At 30.4% G+C, this 24099-nt stretch overlaps 1 protein-coding gene and 1 non-coding gene across 2 annotated transcripts; both read left to right on the top strand.

Annotated features, from left to right (window-relative positions):
* Positions 1-3346: 3346 nt before the first annotated feature.
* Positions 3347-13538, top strand: pasi1 (septate junction component pasiflora 1). The gene is made up of 6 exons (XM_088223716.1): positions 3347-3506; positions 3685-3888; positions 5973-6040; positions 6697-6816; positions 8731-8781; positions 9973-13538. Exons 2-6 carry the CDS (start codon positions 3702-3704, stop codon positions 10054-10056), a joined length of 510 nt encoding a protein of 169 aa, XP_088079842.1. The 5' UTR covers positions 3347-3506; positions 3685-3701; the 3' UTR covers positions 10057-13538.
* Positions 13539-17047: 3509 nt separating this feature from the next.
* TRNAE-UUC (transfer RNA glutamic acid (anticodon UUC)) lies at positions 17048-17119 on the top strand. The gene has a single exon. It is a non-coding gene; the product is annotated as a tRNA-Glu (tRNA).
* Positions 17120-24099: the final 6980 nt, after the last annotated feature.

Below are 24099 nucleotides of genomic sequence, written 5' to 3'. Positions count from 1 at the left end.
TTTCATTCTTTCCTTTTCCTTTGTTCCTTTGAAATTCCGCATTCAAACATAGGGAGGTTTATATACACCAGCCACACACACCCAGACTAATTTAATAAAACTGCCTAAAAGATCTTTCTTTTGAACTCTCACCAAAACCAAAAGCATTACTAAGATAATCAATAGTTCAATAATACTAGAAAATCATCAGAATCGCATGTTCTAACTAGCAGTCTAAAAATAACAAGATACTGACTAGATTTGGAAAAAGATAAATAGTCTGAAAAAAAAATCCCAAAAAAATATTGTTACGTGTCATGAAGATTCCATAAAAGCAGATTCTTCCTGTGAAGATGTGGCCCAAGATTATGATTCAACTTGCATTTATTACAATGGGATGGGTACTGGTCCTGTGGCTAGTCCGAGGTTCGACCCCCGCTCTACCATAACGACTTGTTTCCCATTTTTATCATGGATATTTACGACCAAAAGAAAATGTTTCTAAAATTGAAATATTTTGTTAAAGAACGAGGGCATTTAAATAAAATATTTTTAAAAAAAAATGTTTGTGACATTGAGTTTGTAATAATGTGTAAGATGGTTTTCATACATTGCGCGCTGATATACTATCTGAAATAAAAACATTTACATGTAAAATATGCAAATAAAAATAGCATGTCATCTTAAACGGATGTACGTCATCTTAAGAATATCGAAAATGATTCGTTTTTTATAGTGACAGTAATTCTACTGTAAAAGTTCATGTAGACATTTAAAAAAAAAAAAAAAAATAGTCATTATATGTTATTTTGCTATTCAAAATAATTGTCAAAAACTCATTTTTTCTCCTTTCAAATAAATAATATCATCTTAAGAGAATTTCCATACCTAATAAGTACGAGTCTTTGTGCAATTAGTGCTGTTACTAAAATAAATGCTATGTACTCGCCATCATTATTCGTCTCGCTAATTTTGGTCCAGTTTCAAGTCTCTCGGTCCAGCCGTCTAGTGGTAGACGGTCAATTTGCCTCTATTAAAGAACCAACACGTCTCCAGCTAATTCCTGAGATAAGCCTCATTGGACTATTGCCAATACGTTCCCTAGACTTGTATCACAATCAGACGATTAAAGATTTACCAACGTTCGTCGATAAGGTGAATTCAATATTTTAATACGGTAGTATACACAAACGGTTAACCGGTAACAACTAAACAGTGTATGAAAATTGTATAGAAAGATTCCAATTTAAAAGATAACGAATTGACTATATCAACAAACGTTAATGTATATTTTACCTTACTTTTATTATTATCGAGGAACTGGACCAATGTTTGTTATATGTGTAAATTGTAAATAGGTAATACAAAATACAATATAGTGAAGAGTGTACAAAAATACAAATTTTATGACATATTTTTTTTACATATTTATTGAAAATATTTTATTATTTAAAATTTACACTATTTATTAACATGTGAGCATTTTTGTTATGGGGAAATACACAAAAAATTCATATAAAAATAAAAACGTTCTACAAAAAAACATTTTTCCAAATGGGTGTACAAAATGACATACCTACGATGTATTCTTCGATGGGATAATTACTTGAAAGTTACTTTTACAAAAATAAAATATTTAATAACATAATTATTAATTTATTTTTTATCATAACATTAAAATAATAAAAGCACACATCACAAATATATTTTTTTATATTTAAACCAGCGTATTCTGCATGAGCCTAGTTTCCACACTTCATGCATTTCAACCATCTCTCTCCCGGCTTAGATTTTCTATACATCTCATTCAATAAATGCATTGGCAGTCACTTTTATAGTCTGAAAGAAGTGGATATTCTGAACCTTCATCAATCATTAATTTAGTACATACCAAATAGTGTACAAAAAAAATGTTTATCTTTTTTGAGATGCGTTTTTTGAAATCTCTATTTTAAACCTCTGATATAAATATTTGGAGTTGTATTCAAAACTGTAATGGTTTGTCGTTTACTAGCCATTTTTCTTTGCTCTGCAATAAAATTTCCAGCCATAATGGTCCTCAAGTCGATGGCATTAAATCTTGACGTTGATGGTTTAACCATCAACGTCGTTGGTCACTTGGGGAATTTCAAATACTTTTGAAGCTCACAGCCATCCCATTTTACCATTTTTAGTGCAATATTTGCCGGGTTCATTGATTACGCATTTTATTCTTGTCTTGTGGTTTTATGCTCAAAATTGCACGGAATAATTTATTATTCTTCTGAAAAAAAATTAACAGAACATATCCGGTACATATGTCGTTATACCCCCCCACATGAGTTTTTAAAAAACTTACATAAATATTACATTGCACTTTGTAAATTTTAATTTAATTATAAGTTTACATGAATATCACATTAACAAAAAAGATCCTTTCAGTTGGTATTGAAGAAAAATAATTCAATGAACAAAATAAAAGCTTTGGTGTCCGAGCGATAAAAAAATTGATTGATTTCACAAAATAAAGATTGTCTACACTTCCTTTCTAGGGCCGTTGTCACAAGCTTAGGTTGTGGCATATCAATGCTCGATTTTGTGTAGGTTCAAACATGACCAAGAGTTTAATTTCTGAAATATGGCTACTATGTCGTTTTACCCTTATATGTCATTATGTACACCTTCCCCCTTAAGGATGGTTAGTTTCCAACTAATTGGATTTTTAACAATAATCATGAGAGTTCAGTCTTCCGAAAAAATTCATATAAATGTACACAATTAATATAGATTGCCCCATCCCTATTTTCTTCTATTTCAAAAGCACAATACTAAATTAATGACTTATGGCATTTTAAAATTATTACGCGGGAACGTCAAATGCGCAAAAAATTAAGTAGGTATTTTGAAAATGCACGAAAGCGAGGACATTCACTGTATCAAATGTACGGAATGATCGTTTATGAATTCCAGTAAAAAGAAACTGAATCTACTGAATATCTGTACAAAATGCTATTAATAAAACAATTCTAATTAAATTCACATGGTTTTTAGAAAAAAGTACCTACTCTTGGCCTGCTTAGCTTAGACACCTACTTACTCAATTTCTAGTATGAACCAGAAAACGCGCCAAGCGGTTAGTTTCACGTTTCTCGCATTGTTTACCTGTGAAGTTAGTTGGGTGTGGCATGATAATGAACATCGCGCAATATGAAAATAATCCGTTAATCTTTTAGAAATAACCTCCACAAATAGAATACACGAAGAAGATGAATGAAACATTACTTTAAATAATAAAATAAAAATACAATTAGAAGAAATTTTGGTATACCATTGCACAATTTAGCAATCATATAACGTTATTTTCATTGATGTTTTCGTTTGTCACGTTGGTAACGGTTGTGATGACGACTCGTGGGTTGGGATTTTGAGACGTTTCTTGTTCTGCAATTGGTTATTTATTTTATATGGGATTGCCGAGTGAGCTGCGAGTTTGTAAAAGTGGGTGTGCCTTTCTGTTAGGATAATAACAAATTTGTTTTTAAATACATGTAAGTAATCAATGTACACAACGTTACACGATTTAATTCATGCCTGGCAATTGTCATTATTGCGGACTGCTATACCATACTATCAACCTAAATTCTTTCAGGTGATTTCACCTGTATTGGAATTTCTCAGGTGCGATAATTCAATTTTCTCTCTAAAGGTGTTTTTACTTTGTTGCAGTCTTATAAAACCTCAAAATGCCTGTTTTGGAATCTTGTTGGTCTCCGTGCATCTGGTCAGACAGTGTAAAAGTCGGAAGCAAAGCAGTTTCCGTGTATGTAGGGGCGATGTGTATTGTTTTGATTACACTAATTTGCTACATGCTAAGAGGAGGCGACTCTACCCAGCTTTACAGTCCTTTATTCGAAGCAGACATTCGTGGATGTAAGTTACTCCGTCATCATTTCAAACCACAAACTTGTTTAATTGATTCTAATCAGTTTGATTTCTAACTGTAATTCATACCAAATTCTCGTAACCATGAAAGACAATCAAATGACCATTGTGAGTCATTTAAATGGGTGGGAAGCATGATTCTTACTGATCATGTATCAACTGGTTTAAAACAAAGGTTATTCCCTGAAAAGGAATAATTTTAACATTTTGTAAATACTAAAGTACTGTCAATTAAATCTAATGAATGGATTTTATCACAATTTGTGATAAATGCTCATTATTTCTTCATATAACATGTTTGTACTCTAGTCCCAGTAAATAAAAACTAAATACTGGCTTAATCTGTATCTTTAAAATATCAATTTGTTTCTTTGATGTTTCGTTGTTTCGTCTTTTTACTCTCAGCGTGTCCTCTTGTTATCTATAAATATCAATCGTCCCAGGAAAATTGTAGAAAAAGCGCCTGTACCTAGAATAGCAAGAGGAGACTTTTATTATGTTTGGAAATTCCGAAGCAATCCTGGTATTCTACTACTCGAGTCCCTTAAATTATCCAATTTCAACATCAAAAGCTATCATTTTGCTATACAGTTCATTTCATTAACATTACCAATCTTAATCTTAAAGAGCGGCCATCGCATAATAAATTATAATCCCTTAATGTGTGCCTGTTTTTTGGCCGGGCACAGAAATAGAACGTGAACCCTGGATGAGTGATTGTGACTCGATGGCTGTTCTCAATCTTGAATAAGGACATCGAGTGGAGTCCGCCTCATTGCGAAGTGGTTGACGCGTTCGCTTACCATTCTTGAGGTCCTGGGTTCGATTCCTGGCAGGGTGGTTGTTAAATATTGATTTTAAAGGTTGTTTAAATTGCATTATTTTATTGTTCACTGGCCACTGAAGCGTAATACTGATTACCTTACCATCGTGTAGCTGGTATTTGGTTTACAAATGCAGCACCCTATGCACTGCTGGGTGCGGAAAGAGGAATGATGATGATTATGATGTAATGCTTATTGAGATGTTTAAGAATGGTAACCTCAAATTTATTCTAAGATCTAAACTCATACATATTAATACGAGTCTTTGGTCAATATATTTTACGGTGCAAATATCATCCTTCATGTCTCACCGTCTGGTCAGCTTAATTATATGGTTCCTTATCACTGAATGGACTTAAGCTAGTTTTATTTTATCTTGTGTTTCCATTTGCATTCTTAATTTTTTAGCAATTCATATTATTTCAAAACGCGCTCATCGAAAGGCATCTCTCCATCCTGTTTGGATATGTGTTGATTTCTAATCACCGAGTGGAATTGCTAGTATGACTTTGGATTAGATGTGTATATTATCAACTGTACATCCCATCGGGTTCTATTCCTGTCGAAACCTGGAGCAACATGGCGTCTTCTTCGACCATTCCTCAAACTCACACCAGACACTTATGTACTCCACAACCTACATACCACATTCGGTACCTGAAACTAGTATGTCAGCAATCACTGCTAATTCATTATTTCATTTTCATTAAATTTGTATATTTAAAGAGGTTTAAATTTGCATGGCAAATCGATAAGTGATATTTTTATTGTTTAAATGTAACAAAACTAATGAAATAATAAAATAATTAGTTTTAATTTCATAACTATTTGATAATTTTAATTACTCTCCGACTTAGTTGCATTCACTTTAATTTTGTATTTTAAAATTCATGATTTCTAATGGTTAACACTTTCGTGGACCCTTTTTTCTCTCATAGGACCCACTTATATCATAATTGTTTTATATTTTAGAATATTTCATCTCCAATTCGACTAACTTACTGGGACCCTTTTGCCGATTGTTTTTTATAGACACAATATCTCCTATCATATAATTACTTAAGTTTTAGGTAGGCTATAGCGGTCTTTTCACTACCAATGTCTTTTGGATTAACCGCGAATGTGTTAAATTAAGTTTTTTTTATGACTATTAGGACTTAAAAAAATAAACTTTGCCGTGACAATTTTCACCATAGATTTACCGATGAATAAATTTAGTTTATTTGATGTGTTTGAATTATTTTCCAGCTATGCAAATTGTCGGAGGTTTCTTCATTTTCTACCTCGTTTGCTTATTTGGATCATGCATCCTCTTGGTAAGTCTAATTCAAATAAATAACCTAGCTTAATTTGCTAAAATTTCATCACCGTTCGGATGCAATATGAATTTTTCCGTATTGTTGTGCCGTATATCGTTTATACTCTATTCTGACGTTTCAGATTGCGTTACAGCGTAAAACGTGAGGGTTGATATAATTTGTGTGGGTATCCATGGGTGCACAAATCAGAAATAACTTTGGAAATGTATTAGATATTTAGAGTGAATTTTTACGCTAATGATAAAAAAATATCAATATAAAAAAAATCATGGTTCTTAATTTTTTTTTTCAGGGTAAAAACGAACAAAACGACTTAAATTTCATGACTAAAACTTAATTTGACTTTTTAGGTAGAATTGAAGATAAATGTTAGCTTTCCATTGTAATACGGGCCCAAATGTATATATAAACACCCAATCCTGCGTAATTTTGTCTAATTTATTTTAATTTTATTTCAACGAGTCATCTTTCAAAAAAAATACTATGGAAAATTAAAAATGGGGAAAATTGAATAACAGGAGTTCATAGTCTTTTTTGAGAATATTTGTACATTATCAGTTAATATGTCTCCTATTAGTATGTCTTAAAACTCCTTAAGAATATAATGCATTTAATATGCTAGTTTTGTTTGTTCATTTATTTATAATTTGTAGGTAATGGGTATCAACAAAATGAACAGAGGCATGATGATCCCTTGGCTAGCCTTGATGGCTATTATAATTCTGTTCCAACTGGTATTTGGATTGTGGCTTCTTGGAGGATATTACATTTATGTGAGTTCTAATTTCCGTAATATCAAAACATTCTAGTGAAAATTTTAGGTGGAAGTTCAATTATATAAATAAAAGACGAGTAATACTTAAATCCACTAATTCAGTAAAATCTTCAAAACTGGTTATAAAATTCAACGTACAAAATAAATACGGAAACAGTAAGGCCGGAAAATTCTAAATTATTTATTTATTTATTAATGGCCGTACCCAATTTGTATAAATTGTATAATACAGTTAAAAAGTAATAAAATATAAGATTCATATTAATTTTATAAATCTTACATACATATTATGATGTACATACACATAAGCACATTATGTAAGTTGTATACGTTAGTGTAAATAAATAGAATTTTTAATATTTATAAACAGATTAATTTTTTGTTTATTGGTTATTGTTGTGGCCTCCGTGGTGTAGTGGTCAAGACGCTTGACTCACACACGAAAGGTTCCGGGTTCGATTCCCGGTGAGAACACAAAAAAATAAAAAATGTGATTTTTCTCAAGCCTGGGTGTTCTGTGATGTAATTCACCACTGTAATTGGGCCTCCTGGCCTGTTGTGGTGCAAAAATAAATTTAAAAAAAAATAAATGTCAGTAGTACTAAATGAGTATGTTTAAAAACAAATTAATTTTTTGTTTATTGGTTATTGTTGTAATGTCAGTAGTGCTAAATGAGTATGTTGAACCATAATAGATAGTAAGTATGATTGTAAATAATGTTTCAAAAGTAATTGAATTTTATTACGTTTGTCTGAAGGACCTTTTTATTAAGTGTTGCTGGGCAAATATAAGAGTTTATATCATGTTATTTTAATGAGCCTTCTAACATTCTATTTTGTTGTGACTCAAGTTCTTGACTATCTCATCCCGGTGGAACCTATTGACTGTCAATTAGGATGTCTGAAAAGCATTAAAAAATAATTAGTCGATTTATTACAATAGATACAGCTATGGGCAATAAAATAACTGTTTATTAAATAATTCTACATCAGGTTTTTTGCGAAAATGACGCAAAAATGATGAAACTGGCTACTGGTTATTCAGTATTACTCGTCTTTTATTTCTATTATCCATTATTTTATATAAACCTTAATAATATAAAGGCAGATATAGTAGATAAGTTTGTATCTTATTTCAATAGCTAAAATATTTTTTATATCAAACTACTATGCATATATAGAAGAAAAAGGAACACATTTATTTAAGGAACTTAATATCAAAGTGGAACAGTAGCCATTTTCTTAGTATAGATAATTTTCTGTTTCGAATATATAAGAAACCAATATTATAAATGTTTAATTACATTATTAAATCTGTGTCCAGATAAATATATCTTTTTGCAGTCTATTCTCATTTCTTTGGTCAATTATCATCATTTTGTTCATATCCCTGTTGATTTTAAGGCCATTATTACAGGTAGTATTTTCTAGTAAAGAGAGAAGTTCGCTTATGTCTTCTTCTTTATTGGCAAGGAGAGTAGTGTCATCAGCGTATCTTAAATTCGATATTCGTCTTCCATTGATAGATATGCCCTTGTTCCAGGTCTGCAATACTATTCTCATTATATTTTCTGTATAAATATTGAATAGTAAAGGTGACAAGATACATCCCTGGCAAACTCCAGCACAAGTTTCAAATGGAATGTCCATTTTTTATGCAAATATGGAGAGTAAATGTCCATTTTTGATAATAGGTACATATTCAATGCCCAAATTTCTACTCCAAATGACCGTTTTTGATATGTATATTTAGTCTGTTAAGAATAGCGTTTTTTCTATCATAAGAAATAAAAAAAACGATTTTGAAAAAATGGCGACTGTCCGACTTTGATACTAGGGTCCTCATTTGAGCTTTAAAAGAAAACATTTTTGAATTACATTTATTTAACCTGAAATATTTTTTTATATTTAGCTGGATTCAGTTTATGCAGCACTAGTCAATTGGATTTGGATGGCGTATAATGTAAGTATTAGCAAAATAATATTTGAACTTTTACTTTGAAATTCAGTTACAAAAAATATGAATTGCTAAATATTTTTAAAGAGTTGAGCTCATAACCAAATAATGCAAACTGCAAATTTTGTTTTAAGGTTTTTTTGTAGTTTTGTTTCTTTTATGGTACAATATTTACAAAAAAATAGTTACTAGGACAAAACAAAGAGGGACACAACAAAAAGACAAATATTTTTTTATATTGTTCATGTCATTTTTAATAGCTCAATAGTTTACACAATAAAATAAATAGAAAATAGCAATTCACTAAGCTGAAATTGTCTTAATTTAACGTAGTTATGCAGAAAGCAGCCAGCCATAGAAAAGTGAAATCGAGATAATAGTACGTTTATGAAAATAGTGAATAACGAAATCTACACAAGAGTTGGAATGTTTTTGACTTTGACAAACAATGATAAACATGAGTTTTTTTTTAATATTACAAACACTAATCTAAGTATGTATTTGACCAGTTTTAATGATTTTTAAAGTACCATAAGAATTTTCTAGTGTTGTGGGTATTTTCTGCAAATTGAGAAATGCTGTTTTAGTGATCGACACTATTTTTAAAAGGTGATTATTACAGTTTTTTGTACGAAAGGGGTCTGGTTGTTTTTAGCAGAACATAGAATTGACCTTACTGCACCTGATGACACCAATATATATTTTTTTTCGAAATTGTGGACTGGCTGCTTTCTGCATAACTGCGTTCAATTGATCTTAAGAGTTGTGAGCAAATTTATGTAAATGTCAAAGCATTAGTAGGTTACGAATCGGTAGTACAAATAGACATATTTTCAAAATTCGTGTGGTGGGAATTCCACGGTGTGGATGTGGTCTGGACCTCGAGACTCCAGACCACATATTTTTCGGTTGCCTAGTAAGAGATAAATTAATATAGTTTGTACTCCTCTCTGAAAAAATATCCCCATCCTGTTTAAGTATCATCACTCATCTCCACCCTTCATCCTGAAATTATCCGCCGCGTCGGAAATATCCTGACATAGAATAGAGTTATTTTCAGTCCTTGGTTCTCTTAATTTTTACGCAAACAATTTCTTTTATTGTATTTTTATTATATTTTTCCTTAATGGCGGCTTAAATCATCCTTTTTGTGATACAAAAAAAAATATTTTACCTATTTGTTTTTTTCTTTAACAGTTGTATTGCTGGCTTTGTGTGTATTCGCAATACCAAATTATTGAAGAGATGCAGTCACCGAACATTGAGCTGCTGTGGCCATGAATAACCCAGTAACATTACTTTTGAGGAATCCATATAACATAAGGCTGATCTGGATATATCCATTCATTGTATTGTTTACATTAAGATTTTTTGGACAATTTAAATTATTGGTCGGCAAATTTAACACCAATCAGCTGACAATGAATTAAATTGTAGTTTTGTTCCAATGCGGATGTGACGTAAATTTTTTGTATTTAATTTTATACAAAATGTCACACAAGGCATAAACAGTTGATGGAATATCAACAATCTCATTTTGTACTACGTTTACCTAGTTATTTTGATAACATTATTATAACCTCGTTTACTTCAGGAATCAATAAATTCCAAACAAGCTGAATTGTACTTTTTACATTTTTATACATCAGGAAGTTTCACTTCCCGATCAACTCATGTGTTTTTTATTATCATTCAACATGATATATTATTTTATTTATTATTTAATATGATTAATCCGTCCTAAAGTTTTTTTTGACAAATTTTACATTGTTATTGTTTAATCAGTTAATTGATAAAAATATGTTCGTACCTAATTATAAATGTGCATTTTATTATTTATAACATCAGCATACACACATTTATTATTGTTTGTTATTAACATAATCCCGCCTTTTTTTTTTTACTTGTTAAAAATACCGTATTTTTCAGACCATAAGATTTGAAAATTTAACCAAAAATTAAGGTTCGTCTTATGGCCTGATGCGTCTTATCGCCCAATTTTTTTTCTTCTAAAATTGATAGATAAATTTTGGGGTGTGTCTTATGGTCAGATGTGTCTTATCGTCCGCAAAATATGGTAATTAAGTAGCATGGAATAAAAAGGCACAGTTGCTGAGACCTTGATCCTCAATAAATATATATATATGTTACTAAAAGTTTAGGCTCTTTTCTGGAGATTTTCATTGTCCTAGATCAGGGGTCTCCAAACTTTTCAGCCCAAGAGCCACGCTGACTCTTCCACTCCAAGGGCCATGATCTAACTAGCTCATCATACCAGTTGTTAAAAATTACGTGCATTTTTTTGATCCGAGACTAACCGGTGATTTAATCTCTGGCACAGGGTGGGTGGTGGTCTCCGCTCCTTTCGCAATTTCTGTTGGTCCTTATGAAGTATTAATACAGTCAATGTATACAGTGCCATCAGCAGAGTTATAACATATTCTGGAAAAGTTCTGCTGAGTGATTTTTATTGAATTGTACAGATCAAATTTTACAATTAAATAAAAATTAACTGGCGGGCCGGGTTGATGGATGGTTGTTTAGAAACCTCAGTCTTAGATGGAAATTATTTATGGTGGTCTGATAGCTTTTTGTTGCTCTGTTACAATTATGGTACATTGTACAGAAGATTGGAATTTCTGAAATACCCTTTGGATTAATTTATATTCTTCTGTTCTTGTAACTTAATATTAGTATTTTTACGATATCTTTCTAGTTCTGTCTGTCTCAAACTATTCAAGTTAAGCTGTACCATTTACCATTAGATTTCAAAGTTAAAACACACCTAGATATTTAGAAAAAAAATGCCTATGATCACAAATTGCCTTATAAGCTAACAAGTCAATTGTCATTTTTTCGACAGACTTACCTTTAATATTTTGTTAAAACTAGTTGTAAAATATTAGTTTTGTAAGTAAAATGAATCACGTCAACACTTAGATACAAATGTTTCTAAAATATTGCAAAAATGCACAAATAAACATTCCATTTTCATGTAAATACATAATATCCTAACTCCAAATCTTAGTTACCACCTAGAATTGTATAAGAATCTCTGTTTGCAAGATCTTTTAATAATAAATGTGTATTGAAGTTTCTGTGACTTAATTTTGCGGTTATTTCAATTAAAATTATGATTTAAACGTGGTATCTTTTTTGTCAGATTTTGAATTTTTTAATACATATTGTTAAATACACATCACTCGGTCGTAGAGGCAAAATATTCTTAAAAAGCACTAATGTGATTTTCCAATTTACTACAATTTCATCACAAGTGATTTAAAGCAAAATAAATAACCAAGTTCAATTTTTGTTTTTGCGTGACAAAATGCTACCAATAAATCTAGATTAGTTTGCGAATAGTTTTTAATGTAATAAATATGTTTTTAAATTTGAAATAAAATTCTTTGAGGGATAGGATAAAAGGGATGGATGAGTCAGCAATTCAAAATATTTGAGTTTGTACTATAAACTCTAAATATAATAATATGCATAAGGATAAGAGATTATTCTATAAACTTATTTTCGAATATCTTTATTTAACAATTTAAATATTGAGATGTTTTTTCTTTGTATAATGATTCTGGACTCATCTTTGTTTGCCTTCCCCCCACAGATTTATGAAGCACAATATTGTTAATAGTTAATAAGATTCTTTTGATCTAATGTTTTTACTAAGTTTAACTGAAATGCTACTGAATCTCCATCCAGAATTGACTGATATTATTCCAATAGTTTGCCTTATCTTGAATAAATGTAAATAGTGAATATGTTCAGTATATAAGCAAATAATAGTATGTATATTTTATTATGAAAATCCCTGTTGACTATTGCATCGCATTTTCGATCTTATAGCAAAATATACTTTTCTGTCAGAAGTAAAGTGATGATTTAAAAAAAGCTAAGAAATGAACATGCTCTTAAATGGGTTTAATAAGTCCCAATGAAAAAAGTAGTTTAACTTTATTAATATCTTTAAAACATATATATTTTTTATGCAAAAGTATTTCGCAACAATTATGATAAAAAAATATTGTCAGTAAAAATAACGACCTTGTTTCGAGTTTACGCTATTTGTTATACTAATAAGTAAACCCAATTCCACGCACTATAATTATTATTCACCTTACTGCATTACTGAACATTTAGTGTCTAATGTTGTCATAAAAAAATATAGTTGTCCTAAGCAAAAGAAAGAAATCTAAGCAGTCACCAGAATTTTCGACAAGTTTCTTATATCAACATGTATGTTTCAAGTATATATATATTAATGCAGATCAAATAAATTACCAATCGTCACCCTTGTCATGAGTAACAGCAAATTAGGACCACGCGTAGGACATAAAAAATTGACAGTTGATGTTTAACGAGGTCTCAATTATATTTTATTAACATAAAAAAAACATGTTATTTGTATCAGATTTTTGCTTGTGGTTGCAATTATAAATATTTATAATGAGGGTGATGATTTGAATTTTTAAAAATACTAATTGTATTATGCACATAAAATCATTTAAAAACAGTCTAAAAAATGGATAAAATATGATTAATATAAAATATATACCTTGATGTCTGTGTTTATTTCAGACCTTAAAGAAATGATGTTTTGTGTTCAATATTAGGGTTTTAAATCACGGCAGTATGGATGATTTTTTTATAAGTGTTTTTGTATGTTTTTGTTATGAAAGATAAATATTTTCTACTGATTTTGTACAAACTGTATTTTTATAAGTATTGATATTAAAAGATATACTTGAAATAAATGGTTTTATTTGAATTCGGTTATGCATTGTTTACATTTTATTTCAAAATTAAGTTTTAATAAATAAGTTAAAATACATAAAATGCCAAGTCACGAGCATAGTCAAAGGATACAGTCATCAGTATGTTTTTTAAAGTTATTTTGAAACATTAGACTCCTCATCAACATAACTCACCAATTTAAATGAATTATTATATTTATCATTTGATATAAGTAGAAGAAAAACGTAATGAAATAAAACAGTACTTTTAAAATATCAAATTTATTATAATATGTATTGTAATTATCTGTATAAAAGTTTGGATATTATTTTTATGTAGGTCCCTACATAAACTTTCACATACGTTTAACATTCAATTACTCTTGTCTGGAATTAAATTAAGATTCTCAGTACTCTGTTTATCTTTTAATTCATCATCTAATTTTTCATAATTTTCAATATAAATCTCGTTTGATTTAGACAAGTATATTTCAGTTGTGGGATAGTTTTGATTACTGAAATGTGGATTATTATTCATAAATCTTTTTAATCCTATAACTTCGGGTCGTTTTGTAGAAAACTCGTGATTTATGGTTGGTAAAGGAATGTGTTCTACGAATTCCTCGTTGAAAAACATAACTTTGGAAGCAAATTTTGCATGTTTTTTACCGACTTCAATAGATTTCTGTTCATCTTGCAAGATGTTTTCTGTTTGTGATTTAACAATCGAGTCTTCATCCAGGGATGAATTGGAATCAGATATATTATTGATATTTTGATTTATATCATGATTTTGAATCTCATTACTACTCTCATCACCGCTGTCCATATATTTATTATCTTGATGGGATTCTAATTCAGAAATTGTCAATCCAGAATCACCGATAATATCGAAACTTAATTTAACAGTTGTATCGTGGTCTAAGATTATGTTCTCACCTTGCAAGTTGTGTGGATTTATTGAATTATAAATGTTATTTATCCTACTCAATATTTCATTTATAGATGAATATAATTCTTCATTCCTTGTTATGAGATTTTCCAAACCGTCTATCTTTTTAAAACATTGAGTAATTTTTTCATCTTCTTTGTTTTCATAAATTACTCTATATCTTAAACTATCTGAAATTTTTTCTCCATTTTTGTTTTCTAAATCTTCTATATTTTTTAAACAATCAGCCTTTTTTTCTTCATTTTTGTTTTCCAAATCCTCTATTTTTTTCAAGCTATCAGCAATTTTTACTCCTTTATTATTTTCAAAGCCATCCATCTTAAAAACGGGAGGTATTTTTTCTTCGTTTTTGTTTTCTAAACCTATCGTTTCTAAACTTCCTGAAGATTTTTCTTCTTTTTTTTTTCTCAAACAATCAGGAATTTTGATTTCTTCTTTTTTAGATGTTTTTAAACAAGTGAAAAAGTAATTTTTGGAGGAAAGCTTTGAGAAAGTTTGTTTTTTCATACTACCAATCTTTGTTAAATCTCCTTGCCGTTTTTGCACGTTAAGGTTTTTAGTCTTTATTAAAGTCGGAAATGTTTTTTTTCTCTGTGCAACACTTGATATGCTTTTTATATTGTGTTTAATATTTTGTTTGAACATCGCATGCTTGTATTGGTTTGGAATCTTTGTATTTTCTTCGTATCTTCTGCATTTATTATTTGAAATACTAAAAGTCGTATGATTGATTGCATCCTTTCTTATAATCTTGTACCTAGAAGATGCTTTAATTACGGGAATGTTTATATTCCAAGGCTTTATTTTAGAAATGCTTTGACTTAAATAATGCTTCCTGAGCCTTAAAATATAGTTGTTTTGTGATTCTTTAGAAGTCGATCCCCCTCTTTTTTTAAAAGTATTGCCAAGAATTTGGTAAGCTCTTTTGACATATGATTTTCGATTTTCTGCTGTATCGTATAAATTGCTTTCAATTATTTTATACAATTTCATTTGAAGACCCATAAAAGCACCATTATTTTTATCTAATTTTGGTTCTATTTTATGTATACTTTTGATTTTAGTTTCATTTTTACTTGGTTCATCTGTTTTTTGTGACATGTTGTTTTTTTTGTCAATTACTTTTAATGTTTCACAAAAAAAAACATTTTGATGGAAAGGAAGTATTTCAATGCACTATAAATTTTTACAAAATGACAGATTATTTTATTTTATTTTTCCCTGATTTAAACATGACATTCTAGTTTCATTTGTTTCTTTTTTTTTTCAAAATTAGATCTAATAAAAAAAATTATCTCCTTCGATGTATTAATGATACATTTGAAGGTGATTCTTGCCTGGATCAATGATTTAAATCATTAGACATATCAGAAAGTACCTATTATAATATGAGAAAAGTAAGTATGTATTAGTACTGCCAGTGACTACAGACGCATTAGAGACCATGGCCCTTAAGCTCGGGTTTCCTAGGACAGCGGTGCCCGTATTTTAACGGCCGTAGTGAACATTAATGCGGTTGACAGCCGTCGTAACGGTGACTAGAGTGGTTTCCTATAAAAATGGTGTTGATAACACCGTTAAAAAATAAAACCACTCTCTAGTCACCACTACGACGGCTGTCCACCGCATCACCGTTCACTACGGCCGTTAAGATACGGGCACCGCTGTCCTAGGAAACCCTAGCTTTACAAAAATAAATGTAGAAAAGCTCAAATGCACACAGCGATCCATGGAAAGATCCATGCTTGGTCCAAGCCTAAGAGACAGAGTAAGAAATGAGGAAAATAGGAAAACACCAGAATAGCGGATATCATGGATCGTGTAGCAAGACTGAAGTCATAACGGGCAAGACATGTTACTAAACAAGACCCCACAAGATGGACCCCTAAAATTTTACGATGGAGGACCTTGGGAGAATAGGAGAGGCGTCGGAAGACCTCAAAAAAGATGGTCCGACGACATAGCTTCTGTGGGCAGTAAAATTGGCTGTAAGCAGCAACCGACCGAAAGAAATGGAAGAAGCCTATTATATCCAGCAGCGAAGGACCGAAGGCTGAACAAAAAGAAGTCATTTAATTGTTCCCACTTATAAATTAATATACTTACACATTTTTAAAAATGATGTTAATGAGTTTCTTAAACCAAAAAAAGTGGACGAATTTACTAATAAATTTATTAATAAATAAAATAAAAATGAATGGAAATATAATGGAAACGTAGCATTTATTATAATCATACAATTAAGATATTCTATGATTGTAATATATTTTGGAAATTATTCTTTTTAAAATGAATAGTTCTAAAAGCGACCAACGCGCGGCGCTAGTATATAAAAGATTACAGAGGTCTACATAATCAAAGAAGTACGTTGTAAAATTGATCGAGCTTCAGGTACGCTTCCATAGATGGGACTACTCATTATAACAGCAATAAATTTATGACGAAGCTGAATAAGAAAACTTCATAACAAAAAACACTTGCGTGGAAACCAGTCATGGATAATGAATAATTTAATTTTTACATTTTGGTAAAAATAAAATTTTAGTATATATTTATAAATTTTGTAAAACCATACATGTCCCGTATGGTCTAGTGGCTAGGATACCTGGCTTTCACCCAGGAGGCTCGGGTTCGATTCCCGGTACGGGAAATATTTTTTATTATTATTTTTTCGATTTAGAGATTATCGATGCCAATGACATAATATTATAATTGAATAGATCTACACGCCACAAGCGCATATTATTTTAAAGCGCGTATTATATGGCATTTCAATTTGTAGTTGACTTTCGCCGTAATCAGACATGACCGCACGTGGAAAAATGCCACTCTGATTGGCATTATTATTATTTTTAATGATTGCTTTAGCTTTATCGACTGGCTTATAAACATTACTATTATTGGTTTATTTGATTGGATTATTGTGTATTCATAATATAATATTATATTTTATTACCAAGAAAGCGTGTGTTATTATTGTGATGATTCTTGATATGACTTAATTCGCTATTCTTTTTTTTAGATTATGTTTGTAATTCTGCATAATATCCGTTTTTTAAGTATTTAATATTATTTTTTGTCTGTCATTCTTAATATCGTTATTCTGTAATTATTTATTTATTATCTTACTGTTTCTTCTAATTTACCATTTTTTTTTTCAGTTACTTATTACGGCTTAATACGGATACAGTCTAAAGAGCCATTAAAAGTTCATGAATAATAATATAATGCAAAATGTAGCTTAATATTAAATTAAATTGTTGTGTCCTCCGGTTAGGTTAACCTCTATTCATTATGTATCAGTCCGTTCAAAGATGAAGGTTTTTTTAAATTATATAATTACGCTACTATAGACTACTTTTAAGCATTAAACAATATATAAAACCTAAACGAATGTTAAATTAAGAAGTTTATAAAAAACATATTTTTTACATAGAAAACATTCAGTTAAATAATTTAAAGGTACACAAAATTAAATTTAATTCTATAGGAACAGTTAAGTTTCAATATTATATAATATTACATGCTAATATAGGTACATAGTGATTTATTAATTATATTTATGTCGTACAAAAATAAATCCATAAGAATATTTCTGAGGAAAAAAAACTGTACTGAATGCAATTAAAAAATGTAATAAACAAACAAAAAGCAATATTAAAAGAAATAAAAAGTCATCAAATTAAATTAAGTTAAAAAATAATACTAAAAGTATGCAATAGAAGAAAACAGTAAAGAGAATAATACTATTTAAAAAAACAACAACGTAAAAAAGTATGATTTAATTTATTTAAAATAAAAAGGATTAGTTGCCAACTAGAAAATTTCTACAATAACACGAGAGAAGTATGAAAGACAGTAAGAACATTTGAAAAAAAAAGTGAATAGTTATAATAATTGTTAATAATGTCGTATTACATAGTTATACATATACGACATTATTTGCGTTATTCGCTTATAAACATACGACAGTGATAAGAATGGGTGGAAACAGGTCAGCATTTGATCTCACTACTCGATTTCTGTAAGAATAGATTGCACATATTACCTACAGCTCAATAAATCAATAGATAACCGAGTAATGAAATTTCCAACATTTGCAGACTGAACAATACAAGCAAGCATTTTGACGGGCACTTAAAACCTAGATAAAGTATCAGTTACTTGGACCTAACCTTTCTAATTTAACAGTCTTGGCACGCTCGGGCAATTAATCACAATTTGCACCTCGGATAGTCATTAAAATGGCGAATGGTAGAAATTAGTGCTGCGAATATCAATCAACAAACGACTCCTTTACTATCGATTAACTCTCCCTTTCCACACAATGTATCTATTAACTTTATTATCTCCATAAATATAGTAAATTATGGGTTGAGATTTTTGGTATTCCTCCGTTATGCATTTACAAACAAGTTAAATTTTTTAAAAATTAAATAATGAATGGGAACAGAAAAAGCTTTTTATCAAAAATCTAAAAAAATTCCAATACAATAGAAAGTTTACCAATGTGTTGCATGTTGCGTACGTAGTCAAATAGTAATTCTAATATATTATTGTCTAACACACTATTTACGTCTCAATATCGATAGTACAGGTAGATTTGGGAGCGAGAGAAATAATTTCACGCGTCACACGCTCGAAAAGCAAAGTTTTCCGACTTTTGCCACGGGTGGTTGTTTCGCCCGCACTGCGAGCGTGAGTTTATGATTTTTTTTGTATTTTTAGCAATTATATTGTTAAAAAATTCACTTTTGACTTCAACTACAAATAATTTAAGCAATTGCTTATGAATATCACATTTTTCCAATTTAAAATCTCTCATTTTTTGCAGGTGTAATGACTACACAGCACCGTAACGCGCGGTTTATTTTGGGACAGTAAGGGAAAGGTTTAAATTAAGAATACAGTCCGTTTAGGACTGTCATCTCTCCGGGTATGAACGGTGGATATCAGGACTACGGGTTGGCATCCCATTTCCCTGGATCAGACAGACAGGGGTGAGAACAAGAGTTGGCGAAATCCGTTACTGAGTTAACAATTGGTATACCTAATTTATTATCTTAATTTGCCTTCGCGAAATATCGCGTTGACGCATTTTTCGCAGGAGTTTTCGGATCCGAACTGTCATGGCGTCAATGATATGATTTTGAGAATTACGTATTTAAAATTTTATTCAAATTTGATCTAAAATGTTAAATAACTTACGAAGATGCTGAAGAAACTATTAAATTACTTTGTACAAAAAACGAAGGAAAAGATTAGCTTTATAACGAGATCAATAAATTGAAACAAATATTTTCTCAATTCGTGAAATCTGATTTTTGAACATTGTTGGTTTATTTACTATGGATTCAGTTATTGAACGTAACAAATTCCGGAGAACTACAAAAAATAGTTGGAATTTTTATTTTAATCACCATTAGTTAATCTTTTGAGGAACGCTTTTTTTACTTATTACATATACAGTTTACATACATATCCATAAGGGCGGGAATATTATTGCCTTAAGGTAATTTTTTCCTACCTACCCAAACCGTTCAACTCGAGAAAATCAGTGGTATATGAACATATTGTTGGTTTATTAACAGTTTCTTTTTAAAACAAAATATTGATAAAAACGTTTATTTTTTAAGAAGTAAAAATTGACTAAATATCTACACAATACTGTGAAGAGAGGAGGGAGTAGAGAGGGAAGGAAAGAGAGAGGAAAAAGGTAAAACTGAAATATTCAGGAAGTGACATTCCATACGTGATTTTAATGTAAATAAAGAATAGGCGTCTCTGACATTACTGTGTAGATTATTACACAACCGAGCAGCTACTTCTGTGAAAGAGGGGGCAAAAAAATAGAGCGGTGAACGGGTATTGAAATAGTTCTCACGTTACTAGAACGAAGAGTTAGCCCATGCTGTGAAGAGGTTCGAAGAGCTCTCTCAGATAAACAGGGGAAGTAGGATTATTTTAAATATTATGAAGAAGTGATAGAATGTGAATGTTTCTTCTATGCCTGATACTGAGCCAGTAAAGTTGCGTGCGATATTTGGTTATTTGGTCGAATTTGCGAAGGTACAACGTATTCAAACATTCTGCAATCGTTCCAACTTATCAAGCAATTCAGAGTTTGCATCTGGATAACATACATAAGCTACTACTTCCTGGGGAATTTATGGACAAACGAGCAAAAATGCTTATCAGTCGACATAGTAAAATCGTAGTTCTTAATTATTATAATATGATTTGCAAAGAGTTTTTTGAAAAAAATCAGAGTGAAAAAAGTTTCCAAAAAACTCACATGTAACGTAACCTTTTTTTCGCAGTAAATTCCACCAGAGATTTTCAAAACGAAAATTTTCAAAAACCGTGAGTAGCGATTTAAAAACGATATAAAAATTATTTTGAATAAAAAAAAAACACAGCTATCAATTTGTAGAATACAGATTCGATCTTTTAATTATTGACTTTTTATTCGATTTCTTCACCTGTTATTATTCGCATCTCTAGTTTGGCATTTTCGCATTCATGGCGAGTCGCATGCATTATGGTATGACGCTAAATAAAATTTGAATTGCAGGCAACAGGAAACGAAAAATAATTTCTCTTCTATTATTCCAGTGACAGCTCTATTGATCGGCGATGATACTCAACCTCTCGGTAAAGAAAAGCTTTTAAGGTTTAAAGGTAAAGGATTGACAACGCGTCGAGAATGCAGCGATTCTTATGTAGACTCTACAGGTGGCCATTGTTGCATTTTGCGTGACTACGAAGGCCCGGATTGTACAACAATATTTACAATGCATTCAAAACAAAACAAAACTAAACGAAACGAAACGAAACGAAACTTAACGAAACAAAACAAAACAAAAAACAAACCAAAAGAAGAAAACATTACTTTATGCATCGTAATTGAATAATTCTTCTTCTTCAGGATGCGCCGTCCGACGATTTGCACGTTTTGTCTTATTTATTACATTTTGAACGGTACCCTCATAGAATTAAGAATAGTCCAGAAACCGAATACGCACATCAAACAGGTGACTCAGTACGCAACTCCTCATTTGAATTCAACTATGCCGTATTGTGTCCTTTTAAAGTTTAGAAATACTGCTAGGATCTTAAAGAAACAGGACGCAATCACATTTCATCTGTAATTTGCAAATGAATGTGTATATAACAAATGCATAACTTAAAAATTGAATTATTTTATCATCTGTCAGATTGTCGAAGAAACCAAATGGAAATTTCGTTAGTGTTGCCAGGGTAGATTTCTTTTACCCTACTTTGCTGATCTAATAAAAGAACTAATAAAAATTAGACCTCAGATTGATTAAACAACGCCGTGGGGGACATTTGAACGACATTATCTTTAAAACATAAAATATTATTTAACATGATATAAAATATCAGTTTTATGTCAAATAAAATTTGTTTAATACTTTAAGTTCAAAGTTCATTAATTCAATGACTCTTATTAAATGACCCTTTACTTATCTACTCTGTTGTGTAAATCAATGTTTCCGCGTGCACGATAAAACTTTAGAGAAATTAACATATTACTTTTTTTTTACCTTACATTTGTGTTATGATTTTTTTCCCCAATCAAGCAACATTACCCGGCGACTTCACGAATACGCGCGGCGAAAGTGGAGCATAGTAAGGGAATTATTGGACACTGTCTGATATATTCAAATATGATTCTGAACAATCAGATATGATTCTAGGCTCCTTTTGGACTATTCTTAATTCTATGGGTACCCTTTACTTCTTCAGCGTGCATAAAAAATCCTAATTTAGCCTTTCCTAATATCAATTTTTCTATGACAATTTCCTTAGAAGCTGTCAACATTGAAGAGGATCACATTTTACGAATCATAGGAACATTTCCCTTCAACTTGTTGATTGAGGTTCTTTTCGGAATTTGAAAGACTTTGACGGGTTTATTCGCACTCAAGCGGCCCTCTCTTCAGCAGCGATCTTCATCAGTGTACGTAAATCTGCTGCAACTCCTTTTGTCATATTTTTCGTTCCATACTTTTTTACTATTCTCCATTTCTGTTCGATTCTTAAAAAAATAAATAATACTGCAAACGAATTTAAGAAAATCATTAGTGGCAATTCATTTCATTTGGTAATCTGTGATTCAGTAAACGACCGGTGAAGTACCAACGAATAACCGACAGAGATTTAACCCCGGTCAATCATTGGTAATGGTCAAAATTTTCATCTTATTTTGTTAAAATATTGATAAAGTTAAAGAGCTGTACCAAAAGACCATCACTTGAACGAAATTAACACTGTCAAGTTTTTACTGAGTAAAAATAAAATTTATGCACCAGTGCAATCAATTGTCATCCTTAATAATATTTTTTGAGCTTATATTTATATAATACTTAGATTTTGTTACATTATAACATTATAAAACACCCTAACATATTAGAATACGGATATTATATTCAAAGATTTGCATAAGAAATAGCATAAAATAAAACACTCACCACACCTTTCCTTATAAAAAAAAACACTATCAATCTCAGAACAATAACAAGAAGACGCACTATTACCCTTTGACAAGGCACAGTTCAAAACTGATAGTTTTGTTTCTTATCTTTTACCGCTTTTGTCATAGTTTTTAGTGTTAAAAGTTTTTTGATTAGACACATGTAGCAATTCTTATTATATAATGTTTTATTAACCAACGGTCATTTACTGGGGGGCGGTCATCTACTGGTGTTTTAACCCTATTTAGAATGATTTGTTTTTTTTTTCTGTAATGTTCTAAATAATTGAATAAAATAAAATTAAAATACATTTCTACACGCATATGTTTGTTTTAAGTATTTACATACGCAATTGATTTCTTTATTCTGTCGTTTAAATGTTTAAGTTTTGAATTGGCGCGATTTAGTATTAGCTTACCACTGTATGTTTCTGTATATTGTGTGTCCGGGCGGATAAAGAATACAATTCAGAATGAAAAAGATGGCTAATCTCAGGTAAACATCCTGAAAAAGGAAATCGGGTGCAGATAAGTCCACCTCGTTGAATAGTAGTTGGTGCGTTTGCCTATCATCCTTGAAGTCTTGGGTTCGATTCCTGACAGGGTGGACGTGAAATACTGAGTTTAAAAGTTTTTTAAACAACGTTATAAGCAATATTTCATTGTTTTTGGACTAGCATCTGACGCGTAAGACTGACATGACTTTTGTATATTTTGATGCACACTAATTTTCATGTCCCGACTTATTAGAAAATTCCGTCTTAAGTCAGGACTCTACTAAAATCAATTCAGTTATAAATCTTATCACATCAATATACAAAATACATAAAAATAAAAATTTATTCATGTCAAAAATATAATACAGATAAGTTACTTAATAATAAATGATGTAGCAAAGTTAAAATCATGTATCTAAAATTTTTATTTTTTGCTTTAATAATTTTATAATTCTATTTAGAAATTAATTTTGATAGTAAAAATAAAAATAAAATAATAATACTTTTCATATGGTACAGTATGTAATTTAATAATTCAGTAAACAGATTCGTAAATAATTTAATGAGCAATAGTTAAAATGCATATTTACACATTATTAAGCATCACTATTAAGTTTATTAACATATAAGGGTAAT

This window comes from Micrasema longulum, unplaced genomic scaffold (genome assembly GCF_059751315.1).
Source record: "Micrasema longulum isolate JH-2025_06_02 unplaced genomic scaffold, ASM5975131v1 h1tg000248l, whole genome shotgun sequence".
NCBI lineage: Eukaryota > Metazoa > Arthropoda > Insecta > Trichoptera > Brachycentridae > Micrasema > Micrasema longulum.
The sequence above is the reverse complement of the archived record's forward strand: the minus strand, read 5'-3'. Positions and strand labels throughout refer to the sequence as shown.

Bases quoted from the DNA above. Each gene is read 5' to 3' on its own strand.
- pasi1 (XM_088223716.1), top strand. From the start codon at position 3,702: ATGCCTGTTTTGGAATCTTGTTGGTCTCCGTGCATCTGGTCAGACAGT. The intron at 6,041-6,696 runs GTAAGTCTAATT...TATAATTTGTAG, and splicing joins TTGGATCATGCATCCTCTTG to GTAATGGGTATCAACAAAAT. The intron at 8,782-9,972 runs GTAAGTATTAGC...TTTCTTTAACAG, and splicing joins GGATTTGGATGGCGTATAAT to TTGTATTGCTGGCTTTGTGT.